Here is a 14,314-nt window from a genome sequence, read left to right as displayed (position 1 = left end):
GTCTATCCAGTTTTTGGTTGAGCTGAAGAAAAGCAGCGGCCACGTCGAAAGGAGGAGCGTGGGGAGCATTTTTCCGCCACGAGCAGCTCCCGTTTTACATGTTGGGCAGAAGAATGCTCTACGCCAACGAGCACTCAACGCTTTACCCGACTCAGGAATCCCGGAACAGCCTTGTACATGATAAGGGTATTGACATTTGTTGCATATTATGAGGTCATCAGGAGCATCACTTTTTTTCCTGCAGGCAATGCAGACTTCGTCCGTGTCCCCCATCAAGAACAGTCACATGAAACAACAACGTTACAACACGTTTCGGCAGCAGCAGTGGCGTTAGAATAGTCCCACGGTGGCCTAATTAACAAGAAAGGATGCACCAACCTGGAAAATGTACAGAGGCGTACAATCCGTGTAAGTGCTTGTCCGTCGCTCGCCACCGCCACTGCCAAACTGCCGAGAGCGGGGGGCGTGTCCAGCTGTCGTGGATGTCAGGAGCAGCACACTGTTGCTGGAACAACTTCATGAAGGCCGATGAGTACAGGTGTCAAAGAGAATCCACTCTTTTAACCAATTTGCACAGCCTACGCAGGCGGAAGTAGATTCCCGGGCCAACAGCCAGACGGTCAAAGCAGGAACGGACCTGGAAAATGTACAGACGCGTGCAAGCCGTGTAAGTGCGTGTCCGTCGCTCGCCACCGCCACTGCCAATACAAAAGCAGCAGATTGGACAGCCGTCGCCGTAGCTCAATTGGTAAGAGCACCGGACGCGATATTCGAAGGTCGTGGGTTCGGATCCCACCGGCGGCATGGTTGTTTTTTTTGCTGGTTTATAAGTAATGTTCTTCAAGCCAATTGATTGCAATTAGAAATTTAAAAAAATAGAAAACATTCCTCTATGCACCTTGGTTTCGGTGACTGTTGGCTTCCTTAATATCTTTGTCAAACGAGCCCCTCATTTCATCTGTCTTGTCTGCTAATAGCTTAAAGAGGGTCTCTGTTCTGGCCGTCTTGATGCCATAGGTAGCATAACAGGGCTCTCGCACAGTTTCCGCCCTCGCCGTTAGATGACGTTCTACGTCACACTTGCGGTATTACAGGACGTGCTACGTCCACCGCTATGGACGAGGGTGGCGCTGGTGAACACTCTCAAGGTTCGCTTACACGCAAAACAAAGACCCACGAAAACAGCAGATTGGACAGCGGTCGCTGTAGCTCAGTTGGCAAGAGCACCGGACGCGATATTCCGACGTCGTGGGTTCGGATCCCACCGGCGGCATGGTTGTTTTTTCTGCTGGTTTATAAGTAATTTTCTTTAAACCAATTTATTGGCATTACAAATCAGGAAAGAGAGAAAACATTTCCCAATGCACCTTGGTTTCGGTGACTGTTGGCTTCCTTAATATGTTTGTCAAACGAGCCCCTCATGTCATGGGCCTTGTCTGCTCATAGCTTAAAGGGGGTCTCGGTTCTGGCAGTCTTGATGCCATAGGTAGCATAAGAGGGCTCTCGCACAGTTACCGGCCTCGCCGTTAGATGACGTTCTACGTCACACTAGCGGTATTACAGGAAGTGCTACATCCACCGCTATGGACGAGGATCGCGCTGGTGAACACTCTCAAGGTTCGCTTACACTCAAAAAATAAATACACACGAAACCAGCAGATTGGACAGCCGTAGCCGTAGCTCAGTTGGTAAGAGCACCGGACGCGATATTCGGAGGTCGTGGTTTCGGATCCCACAGGCGTCATAGTTGTTTTTTCTGCTGGTTTATAAGTAATTTTCTTTAAACCAATTCAATGGCATTAGAAATAAAAAGAATAGAAAACATTCCCTTATGCACCTTGGTTTCAGTGACTGTTGGCTTCCTTAATATGTTTGTCAAATGAGCCCCTCATGTCATGGGCCTTGTCTGCTAATAGCTTAACGGGGGTCTCGATTCTGGCAGTCTTGATGCCATAGGTAGCATAAGAGGGCTCTCGCACAGTTTCCTCCCTCGACGTTAGATGACGTTCTACGTCACACTTGCGGTATTACAGGATGTGCTACGTCCACCGCTATGGACGAGGGTGGCGCTGGTGAACACTCTCAAGGTTCGCTTACACGCAAAACATAAATAATAATAATAATAATAGATTATTTCCATCACCATGCAGTGTTGGAGGGGATGGCGATAAAAGCGGTTAACGCTTGACAAGGTCCCCACCCCCATACAGCCATACAGCAAGTGGGCAGTGGCATGCGACAGCAATTCACTGAAAAAAAATACACAATCACCAATGTGTGTACAAAATCAATAAGGGTTAAAGCAAGAACAATAAAAGCAACAAAAAAAAGAAACAAAGAGCGCTGTTATAGAGATTGTAAGAAGAGCAATTTTCAATGATGAATACTAGGAAAATGTGGCTTCAAAAATAAAGTAGTCGCGGAGGTCAGAGCTGCTAATGTTTTCTACATCATTATTTGCAGCGATTAATCTATTCAGAAGTGAGGGAAGTTGAAATGCCACCATTTGGCGTCCATAGGTTGTTCTCACTACCGGTACTACACAGTGTGGTTTGCGAAGGCGTGGGTATGTGCACTGAAATAACTGAATCGGGGCTAAGTCAGATATATTTGTTATGCATCTTCTTTGTTCTATTTTATAGGTGCGCAATAGTTTATAAGCATACAGGTTGAAAACATTAATAATCTTGTGCCTGGAAAATAAGTTTTTAGTTGAGCATCTATGTGGCAGGCTATGAACAATTCTGAGGGCCCTGTTTTCAAGAACAGCAAGTTTTTTCAGACTCGTTCGTGTAGCAGTACCCCATACTAATGAACAGTAGTTTAGATGTGAGCGAAATAATGCACGATACAATAGAAGTTTTACCTTTTGTGGGAGACATTTAAAACGCGTCATAAATCCTATGGGTCGAGATGTCTTTAATGCTATATGATTTATGTGATCGTCCCATAGCATATCTTCAGTGAATATTACGACAAGCGATTTAAATGACTTTACTAACTCAATCTGGTCTCGGTTGTAACGTAGTTCACCGAATTCGCTGCACTTTGTTTTTTGGATGAAAAAGTATTGCCTTAGATTTTGTTGCAGTAACTGAAAGAAGAATGTTATCGGACCATGTCTTTATGTTTTCCAGGAGTATGTTTGCATTTTCAAGTAGCTTACTACCAGAACCATCGGATAAAAACAAACTGGTCTCATCAGCATAAATTATAAATCGTGCGTTGTCATCCACACTAATGATGTCGTTAATATACAGGTTGAAAAGCAATGGTCCAAAAATACTTCCTTGGGGCACTCAGCAGGTGACTGTTCGAAGAGTTGACTTGTATTCATTTATTTGGACATACTGTTTTCTATTGGACAAGTAAGATTTAAGTAAGAGTAACGCTGTACCTCTAATTCCATAACATTCAAGTTTTTCCAACAAGATGCTATGGTTTATGCAGTCAAATGCTTTGCTGTAATATATGAAAATTCCCAAGACCAGGTTCCTATTTTCAAATTCCTCAATATATATACCTTCTGGGGCAAAAGAGCAAGTTCGGTTGACCGGTTTTTTCTGAAGCCACACTGGCAGTCGGCAATTATGGCGTGTTTATTTAAAAAGCTTTCAACTCGTTTAAGAATCAGTTTCTCGAACTCTTTAGAGAAGAAGGGCAAAATACTAATTGGTCGATAGTTTCCAAAACTGTTTTTGTTTCCTTTTTTTGTATATGACTGCTACTCTAGCAATCTGCATTCTTGCAACAAGGTGGAAGTTTCTATGCATAGGTTGTATATGTACTCCAATGGCGCAGCGATGATGTCGATGACATATTTAACTGAACGAATCTCGATATTATCCGCATAAAATGAGGTACTGTTCTTTAGGTCAGTAGAAGTTGACAAAATTTCTCTGGTAGAGACAGGTTCAAGGAACAAAGAAGGTGGGCGCCTGTTAATGGATATGTGAGATATATCAGCAGAGGGGTTCAACGCAGGAGTAAAATGCTTATTAAACTCTTCTGCGAGACGGTTACCTGTGTATTCAATGCCGTTGTTAGTAATTTTATAGGGATTACCAGCCTGTGAAACGTCAGAGTAAAGTGAGCGGATTTTACGCCGGAGTTTATCAAGGCGATTAGCTGTTTCTGCGAAGTAATACTCGTAATACTTCAATTTTGCCACTCGTATGTCAGAGTTTAGTTTTTTTTTATTCTATACCTCTTGAAGCGGTCAAGAATAAGGATATCTTTGGTATGAATAAATAGCTGATATAGTTCGTGATTTTCTTGATTACGCGTATACAGTTCGCGTGATATCCATGGATTTCTTATTGTTTTTGGTCGCCTCTTTAATTTTTGAAACAAAGTATATGTTGTAAGCATGAATAAAGTTGTCTAGAAATAAGTCATAAGCGCTCTCTGCACTAGCCTCTTTGTATATAACGGACCAGTCCACGCCTAGAATATGCGCTCGAAATCTATCTAAAGCTCCTTGTTATATACTGACACAGAACTTTCTCACGAGGGTCACGCTTCGGAACCTCCTTCTGGCAAAACAAATATATGCCTATATAATCACTTATGTCACAGCATGCAAATCCTGAGTAAGTGGAGAATCAATATTTGTTAAGAATAGATCTATGCATGTTTTGGAATTGGGAGTTATACGGGTTGCTTTGGTCATCATATTTGTAAAGCTGTAACATCTAAGTAAGACATCAAAATCTACACTGCTGCTCGTTGAACATGACATATCTATGTTAAAATCGCCTCCAATGATAACATCATAATTATTCCTAAATACAAAGCCTAAATAAGATTCCAATATTTCAAGAAACATACCCATATCACCAGACGGTGGCCTGTACACCACAGACGCGTACAGGTGTCAAAGAGAATCCACTCTTTTAAGCAATTTGCACAGTCTACGCAGGTGGAAGTAGATTCCCGGGCCAACAGCCAGACGGTCAAAGCAGGAACGGACCTGGAAAATGTACAGTGGCGTGCATGCCGTGTAAGTGCGTGTCTGTCACTCGCCACAGCTACTGCCAATACGAAAGCAGCAGATTGGACAGCCGTCGCCGTAACTCAATTGGTAAGAGCACCGGACGCGATATTCGGAGGTCGTGGGTTCGGATCCCACCGGCGGCATGGTTGTTTTTTTCTGCTGGTTTATTAGGTAATTTTCTTTAAATCAATTGAATGGCATTAGAAATAAAAAAAATAGAAAACATTCCCCTATGCACCTTGGTTTCGGTGACTGTTGGCTTCCTTAATATGTTTGTCAAACGAGCCCCTCATGTCATTCTTTGTCTGCTAATAGCTTAACGGGGGTCTCGGTTCTGGCAGTCTTGATGCCATAGATAGCATAAGAGGGCTCTCGCACAGTTTCCGCCCTCGCCGTTAGATGACGTTCTACATCACACCTGCGGTATTAGAGGATGTGCTGCATCCACCGCTATAGACGAGGGTGGCGCTGGTCAACACTCTCAAGGTTCTCTTACACGCAAAATATAAATACCCACGAAAGCAGCAGATTGGACAGCCGTCGCCGTAGCTCAGTTGGTAAGAGCACCGGACGCGATATTAGAATGTCGTGGGTTCGGATCCTACCAGCGGCATGGTTGTTTTTTCTGCTGGTTTATAAGTAATTTTCTCTAAAACCAATTGACTGGCATTAGAAATTAAAAAAATAGAAAACATTCCCCTATGCACCTTGGTTACGCCGACTGTTGGCTTCCTTAATATGTTTGTCGAACGAGCCTCTCATTTCATTTGCCTTCTCTGCTAATAGCTTAACGGGGTTCTCGGTTCTGGCAGTCTTGATGCCATAGGTAGCCTAAGAGGGCTCTCGCACAGTTTCCGCCCTCGCCGTTAGATGACGTTCTACGTCACACTTGCGGTATTACAGGACGTGCTACGTCCATCGCTATGGACGAGGGTGGCGCTGGTGAACACTCTCAAGGTTCGCTTACACGCAAAACATAAAGACCCACGAAAGCAGCAGATTGGACAGCCGTCGCCGTAGCTCAGTTGGTAAGAACACCGGACGCGATATTAGAATGTCGTGGGTTCGGATCCTACCAGCGGCATGGTTGTGTTTTCTGCTGGTTTATAAGTAATTTTCTTTAAACCAATTGATTGGCATTAAAAACAAAAAAAGAAATCATTTCACTATGCACCTTGGTTTCGGTGATTGTTGGCTTCCTTAATATGTTTGTCCAACGAACCCCTCATGTCATTTGCCTTGTCTGCTAATAGCTTAATGGGGGTCTCGGTTCTGGCAGTCTTGATGCCATAGGTAGCATAAGAGGGCTCTCGCACAGTTTCCGCCCTCGCCGTTAGATGACGTTCTACGTCACACTTGCGGTATTACAGGACGTGCTACGTCCACCGCTATGGACGAGGGTGGCGCTGGTGAACTCAAGGTTCGCTTACACGTAAAACATAAATACCCAAGAAAGCAGCAGATTGGACAGCCGTCGCTGTAGCTCAGTTGGTAAGAGCGCCGGACGCGATATTCGGAGGTCGTGGGTTCGGATCCCACCGGCGGCATGGTTGTTTTTTCTGCTGGTTTATAAGTAATTTTCTTTAAACCAATTGATTGGCATTAGAAATTAAAAAAAGAGAAAACATTCCTTTATGCACCTTGGTTTCGGTGACTGTTGGCTTCCTTAATATGTTTGTCAAACGAGCCCCTCATTTCATTTTCCTTCTCTGCTAATAGCTTAACTGGGGTCTCGATTCTGGCAGTCTTGATTCCATATGTAGCATAATCGGGCTCTCGCGCAGTTTCCGCCCTCGCCGTTAGATGACGTTCTACATCACACTTGCGGTATTACAGGACGTGCTACGTCCACCGCTGAGGGCGAGGGTGGCGCTGGTGAACACTCTAAAGGTTCGCTTACACGCAAAACATACATACGCACGAAAGCAGCATATTGGACAGCCGTAGCCGTAGCTCAATTGGTAAGAGCATCGGACGAGATATTCGGAGGTCGTGGGTTCAGATCCCACCGGCGGCATCGTTGTTTTTTCTGCTGGTTTATAAGTAATTCTTTTAAACCATTTGATTGACATTAGAAATTTAAAAAAGTAGAAAACATTCCCCTATGCACCTTGGTTTCGGTGACAGTTGGCTTCCTTAATATGTTTGTCAAATGAGCCCCTCATCTCATTTGCCTTGTCTGCTAATAGCTTAACGGAGGTCTCGGTTCTGGCAGTCTTGATGCCATAGGTAGCATACTAGGGCTCTCGCACAGTTTGCGCCCTCGCCGTTAGATGACGTTCTACGTCACACTTGCGGTATTACAGGACGTGCTACGTCCACCGCTATGGACGAGGGCTGCGCTGGTGAACACTCTCAAGGTTCGCTTACACGCAAAACATATGGTTTATGTGGGTTTAACGTCCCAAAGCGACTCGGGCTTCGAGGGACGCCGTAATGAAGGGCTACGGAAATTTCGACCACCTGGGGTTCTTTTACATGCACTGACATCGCACAGCACACGGGCCGCTAGAATTCCGCCTTCATCGAAATTCGACCGCCGCGGCCGGGAGCGAACCAGCGTCTTTCGGGCCAGCAGCCGAGCGCTATAACCACTACACGCAAAACATAAATACACACGAAAGCAGCAGATTGGACAGCCGTCGCCGTAGCTCAGTTGGTAAGAGCACCGGACGCGATATTGGGAAAATGGAAAAAAAAACTACGATTGTAACGCGAGGGTAGACTTCGGGCGTGCGACAGAAAACCCGAAAGAACCCGAATGTGACGCGAGGAACCGACATCGCACAGTTCTTAGGGTCAAAGACAACTTTATTGAAATAGAAGCCAAACAGGCATTCCTATACATCCTCATCCTCACGGCAGTTGTCGCCGTCACTGTCATCATCACAGCTTGATTCTTCTTTGTCACTAGCTGCCTCCCACGGCAGGTCGCCTTCTGTTCCGTCTAGAGCATTTCAAATTGAGCATTTCTTAAATGCGCGGTAGCCCAAATCATGAGGCAGCCCGTACCAGGCTGCTGAAACCCAGTGGGCAACGGTAGACGCGCTTGGATGTTTCAGCCTACCTGCCGGTGTTGTTGATCCGCTTTCAATTCACTCCCAGTATAATTGTCGCAAGCGATCCTTGAAGGGCTTGTTCATGCAAACGTCCAGAGGCTGGAGAATGGAGGTCATGTCACCCTGTAAAACAACGAGATGCGTTCGGTCACGCTGTAGCTTTTGTTTAACGCAGGGTGTCAGGTGACCTCGGAAAGAGTCCAGAACCAATATTGCTTCCAGGTGCAGCAATGCGCCCGGCCTTCGGTCAATACCACCTAGATAACTTTACAAGGTCCCCGCATGACCTCCTCGCCAAGCGTCTACGTCACTGCTAAGAGGTGCAGCGCGCAGAAGTGAATAGTGTAATCATTTTATGGATGCAAGACAACTGACTAGGAAGAATTAAAAAAAAGTCAAAGGAGCTACAACTGGGGCTAGTTGGAAATGCATTCTTGAAGGGGATGATAAGCGCTGTCAAAATACGAGAAGGGACGAACAAACAGGACAAAGCGCTTTCTAGCAACTGTTTATTCTATGAAGAAACATGAATATATATACACATGTTAACGTCAAATCATGCGCAGAAGAGGGAAGACCGCACGGCACTGACAAGAGCGATATGAAGAAAGAAATAAAATAGAATAGAAACGAACAACACGTGCCTTTACAACAGCCGAAGATTACTTATCTTGAGGTAGTTTAATTCAGTTCTCCCTAACAGCACCGAAGCGGAGCTGACGCATTGCTTATCTGGAGCAACATGCATAGCGAAGGCGTCGATTATTTCGCGTTCCCGCCTCTTCCTGAAGAATACATATTCTAATCAGAAACCGTTAAATACTAATATTACGCTGGCACAAAACGCGCAGTATTTTGAGAAATGGGTGCCCGACGGGCAACCGGAAAAACCGCGTGGGGTGAAGCTGACTTCCAGGCACATCTGTTGTGTGTGACGTCACGGACGCGTGCGGAGGCCTTGAGCTAGTCTAGGTGGTATTGCTTCGGTCCCACACGCTTTGAATCCAATCTATGAGAAGATTAAAATCCATCCAACCTTTTTGTGACAGCGCCCGATGACGTCTTTCGGGAAAGTTTCCTTCGGGATCGTCTTCCGGCGAAAAATGAATGGATGGAGCTTGTGGCCATCAGCCAAACATGCCAGCATAACGGTAATCCGATTTTGTTCGTTGCCTGTGCTTCTAAGACGAACTTCATGCTCACCAGACTTGTGCACTGTTCTGGACATAGGCATGTCCAGATACACGGGGGTCTGGTCGGCATTACCGATATGTCCAAGTGGCATGTTGGTAGAGCGACGAAGATCGATGACGTAGCGTTGGAACTCTGGAAGTTTTGATTCGAAGTCCCCGGGCAGCTTCTGGCAAATAGAAGTCGTGCGTCGGAGGTAGAACCCGGCCCTTCGCATATACTTCTGCACACAACCTCGTGATGCCTTAAATTGGTTTTGGGTCAAACCCGTGTCCCGCGCAAGCTCCTGTGCTTTGCACTGAAGCACTGCTTTGTATTTCAATGCTTATTCCAAGTAGTCGGGAACGTTGCTCGCTAATGAACTCTGCAAGGGGACGCTCCAACTCCACGAATCGGCCTTTCTTGGGCCCCCGAAATCCTTTTCGCAGGCTGTTGCAGTTAAACAATTCCTCGCGATGTTTCCTCCATCCCCTGATCGTCGATTCGTTGACGTCCAGACGTCTTGCAGCCGCTGAATTTCCCACTTTCTCTGCAAGCAGAATAGCGTTGCGCTTGAAACCAGCTGTATACTGAGCGCGTGAGCACGCCATTCCTCTTAAAGACAACTCGACCGTTTGATGGGAATAGGCCTAAGACTCGAAGCACGGAACGCACATCTACACGCACTGGAACCAAACACCAGAAAGAGCGAACAAAGCGCGATGCTCCATGCCCTGCTGCCTGTTAGTCACGTAGCCACGTTTTGGCACCAATCGCAAGGATTAACCGACAGATGGCGGTGGGATCGCTCGCTTCTTTGCTGGCATCTTGGCGGCGACTGCGAGCGCTCGGTGCCTCTGAGATGGCTGTTCCATTTTGCGGTCACGGAGGCCACACAACCTCGCTACGGGTTGCGAGCATTCGTCAAGAGGTGCCGCCCTCTCATCGCGCCAGTGAGTTGATAGTTGACAGCGTGCGATGCGGACGCTTGTCTCGGTGCTCTTCGGATTACGCGTGGTGACCGGGACCTGACGGACGGACGACTGCGAGAGCGCGGGACTACAACAAATCGATGATTTATTGCCTTTAATATTTTGAGAGCTTAGATTTATGATAGTTTTAGATCTAGGCTAGTTAGGTGAAGTGCTCGCGAAAGAGCAGGTCAGTGACCTAACGGCCGGGCCTTCTCCGGCTGACAGCTATAGTATAGATCTGCAGGGCTCACTTGTGAGCCAGGTAGTTAGTATTCCTTTAGTTAGTAGAAGACAGGTAGTTAGTATTCCTTTATAGGTGATTGGCTTCAGCTGTAGGCAGAATTTTATTTGAGCACGTGGTTGCAAGTGGTTTTTTTTTCTTCTCTAGCATTTTGTGGTAGGAACAATAGAGTGCTGCTAAGATAATCAAGCAACTGAAGGTTAAATGTAAGGAGTGTGAGACGTTGGTGAATCTGAAAGAAACGCGGTTCGAATCTGTAGAGGAAGCCGAAGGCGCAAATTTTATGTGCAAATGCTGCGTATTTGGTGCACGCCTGGACAGGACTGACGAAGCAAACACCAGCCTAGCGCTACGTATGGATGCACTAGAAAAAGAGCTGCAGGTAGAGAAGGCGGAGAAGCGCAAACTCCAAGAGCAGCTTAGTGAGTTGCTGAACGCAAAAATGGCTGACACCGCGAAGCGAAGTAACATTGTCGGACATTCCAGCGCCAGCCACGTGGATGGGGCCTGCGCTGGCATGGACAGCGATAAGGAGTTAGGTCAGGCGGGTTCAGACAGGAACAGCTACGCACACGTGGCAGGTAGGAAGTCTGTTGGAGATGGAGAGAAGGGGAACAAGATAACTTCCAGGAATGAGGTCGCAGCCACAGATAAGAGGCGGCATAATAATCCGGAAGTTAGGATGGAGGAAACGAGTACCCAAGTACTTATCGGTGGTGACTCAAATATGAGTAGGTGCAAAAGAACTATAATGGAGTGTGTAAAGGGTGATTAGCGGGTAGCAGTCGGGGCATTCCCAGGCAGGAAAATGGATGCAGTACTGAGCGAAACAAAAAACGAACTTTCTAAGAATGTTGAAGAGCGCAATTTGGTAGTGATAGCGGCGGGACTAAATCATGTCTTGAATGGTGAAGCCGCATAAGTAGCGGAAAGATTAGCGGAGGGAGTTGACGATTTGACGACAGTGCCGGAAGTGCAAGGACGGAACTGAGAAATTGCCAAGGACGTTGTGGCTGTTAATCGGGATATGGAAGCCAGGAGAAAGCCTTTGAAGTGGCAGACATAAACAGGGAAGTGCATAGAGCAGGCTTTGGCGGAGGCTTTACACGAGATGGCATCCACTTTAATAGAAGGCTAGGAGCCGAGATCGGGTGGCGCAATGGCAGGCCGGGCAGTAGCTTTTTTAGGGGGTCCACTGCGGATCAAGGCATACAGGTAGGTAGAAGAAAAGTAGAAAGTGTAGCAATGAAGGCTGACGCCAATAAAATGGTCACTAGGAGGTCCAGGAAGAAAACTACAAAAAAGAAATTTAACACTAGGATCAGGTACATAAACATGCAAGGCGGTACAAAGAGAGCGAAGTGGTTAGAGATAGAACAGCAGTGGAAGGACGAAGAAGTAGGTGTATACGCGCTATGCGAGACACATCTCAGGGATTTAGAAGACCCACAATAAACTGATGGCTACGTCTGGGAAGAGAGCAACGGAGCAACAACGGAGAGGAAGAGAGGAGGAGTAGGTATGCTGATACATCAAGGAGCAAATTGGCAAAGAATAAAGTCAACTTGCTAAGAACATGTCTGGGTATCGGGTACAATTTCCGGTAAAAGGACATGGCTAGGAGTAGTTTATTTTGGGACAGGGGACAAATGCAGGCAAGAGAACACGGATCAAGTTAAGTGTCTCAATTACGATATAAAGCAGTTTGGAGAAGGCGTCAATATTATTCTGTTGGGGGACATGAATGGACACATCGAGGATCTGGATGAATACACAGATTATAACGGGAAGTTGATGCTAGACTTCTGTGGGCGACACAACCTAGTTATTTCAAATAGAGAAACTAAGTGTGAGGGACAAATCACGTGGGAATCCCGAAACAGGCAAACGACCATTTACTACTGTTTAACCACGCAGGGGATGTATAGCAAGCTCGCAATGATGGAAATAGACGAAGAGGGGAAGTACAGCCTCGGTAGTGATCATAAGCGTATTAGTCTACAGTTTGGAGCCCTGCTCAAAAGACAAATGAAGGGGAGTCAAACAGAGTGCGGAAAATTAAATGACGAACAAATCGTGCAAATAGCGGTGTGCATAGAGGAAGCAATAGAGACACATCCCATGGAAAAGTGGGATTATAATAAGTTAGAACTCCTCATTAGTACAAAGATCAAACAAGTAAAAGCAGTAAACCGCTGGAGAGGAAAGAGGAAGCCACGAAGTTGGTGGAATAAGGAAATTAGGGAGGCCATCGAACAACGACGGTTGGCATCACGGGAACACAGAGAAGCAAATAGGGCGCAGTTATCTGAAGAGGAAATAGGCCGAAAATGGGTATCTTATCGACAAAAGAAACAGCAAGTGCAGGTCCTCGTCCAGGCTAAAATAAAGCACTCCTCTGATCGCTGGCTGGCTGAAGTTCCCGATGCAACTAAAGGGGGGCCAAGAAAATTCTGGAACCATATAAGCTGGCTGGCCAAAGCGAATCACAGAAAGCAGGAACAGATTCACGATGCCTAAGGAAAATATTTAGAGGGAGATGACGCTGTGAACTACATTTCATCAGTTATAGCTGAGTCATTTAAGAAAGACGATAGAGTAATCACCCCAAATGAGGGAGCATGTCACATATATTATGGAGCCTAAGTTAAATTTTAAAGGAAAAAGGTGTGAAGAAGACGACGCGAATAACCGAAGAATAAAGAAGAGGAAGAACAAGCATTCGGTGAGCTGGAGGGGGATGATTGGTGGAGAAGCATTCGGTGAGGTGGAGAGAGATGATTGGTGGAGAAGAGAAGACGACGACGACAAGGCATACGTGGACTAACACCGAGGCTATAAAAGGGCGAGTGAGAGCGAGGCCCGAGGGGAACAGCAGAGAAGCGGAGGCTCCGGCGGGTCAGGAACACTTTGGCTGGAAGAGAGCGACGCCGGCTACTGCTCCGGTGATCTCGCGTTCTACGGCATCGCATCGTGGACTTCCTGCCATGCCTGAGTCCGTTCCGGAGAGTCAACGGAGGACGCTACCACCTGCTACGGCCAGGGGTATCTCCAGCGCTGTTGCCACCCATCCGGGTGGTGCCCCCAAAGCCAACAACACCGGCATCACCTTCACGGGCGCTTGGACCGGAAGCTTGTACGACGCAGCCAGCGACGCCAGCCCGAGCACGTCGAACGCCGCCAGCGACGCCATCCCAAGCACGGCGAACGCCGCCTCGACGCCGCCTACTGGATCCATACAACGCCGCAGCCACACCGAACCAACCGTGAGCACGAACGCCGACCGCTAATAGTAGAATACTAGTAGTAGACGCTAGTAGCAGTGTGCCCGGGTCGTGTAAGTTTATAGTATTTGTTTTGTGTTAGTTTTGTTAGTTTTGTGTTCTAGTGTGTGTGCCACGTAGGGTGTATTAAATGTGCGGTTGTGTGGGTACACCCATCGCCTAGTCCATTCTTTCGGTCCGAGTGTTTTCCGGAGAGATCCGTGACAGAGCAACACAGGAACGCGCAATAGAAAACAGCGTGAAACTGACGAATCATAACTAGAAAAAGGCGGAAGCAAATATTCCAAGATGTACGTCGGCAGGGATCGACGAAATTCCAATAAAGCTTATTAATGAACTTGGCCCAAGAGGCAAGGAAACGCTGATAAAAGTATTGGAAGCAGTCATAACGAATCAGCAAATTCCGCACAGCTGGAAACAGAGTAAAATGATTTTATTTATAAAGGAAAAGGCAATAAGACGAACATAAAATCCTTCCGACTGATTACGATAACATCAGTTACATACAGGCTGGCGATGCAGGCGGTGAAAATAAAAATGCAGTCATGGGTAGGAAGTAATAGAATACTCGGAGAACTTCAGAACGGGTT

At 46.5% G+C, this 14,314-nt stretch overlaps 1 protein-coding gene and 1 non-coding gene across 3 annotated transcripts in view; both read left to right on the top strand.

The window, feature by feature from the left end:
- The window catches only part of LOC144116351 (uncharacterized), a 107,759-nt gene that overhangs the window by 87,842 nt on the left and 5,603 nt on the right, over nucleotides 1–14,314 (top strand). The window contains exon 1 of one of the 2 annotated variants that reach the window (XM_077651101.1): nucleotides 7,579–13,706. The exons of the other annotated variant lie outside the window; for it this stretch is intronic. Coding sequence (XP_077507227.1) covers nucleotides 13,218–13,706 — 489 coding nt within the window. The 5' untranslated portion in view covers nucleotides 7,579–13,217. Of the gene's footprint in view, nucleotides 1–7,578; nucleotides 13,707–14,314 lie in introns of those variants that run through there. 2 annotated transcript variants of the gene reach the window in all.
- Nucleotides 6,937–7,013, top strand: TRNAS-AGA (transfer RNA serine (anticodon AGA)). Its single transcript has one exon. It is a non-coding gene; the product is annotated as a tRNA-Ser (tRNA).

Source organism: Amblyomma americanum, chromosome 1, assembly GCF_052857255.1.
Source record: "Amblyomma americanum isolate KBUSLIRL-KWMA chromosome 1, ASM5285725v1, whole genome shotgun sequence".
Lineage (NCBI taxonomy): Eukaryota > Metazoa > Arthropoda > Arachnida > Ixodida > Ixodidae > Amblyomma > Amblyomma americanum.
Note: the sequence above shows the minus strand (reverse complement) of the source record. Positions and strands in the feature narration are given on the sequence as shown.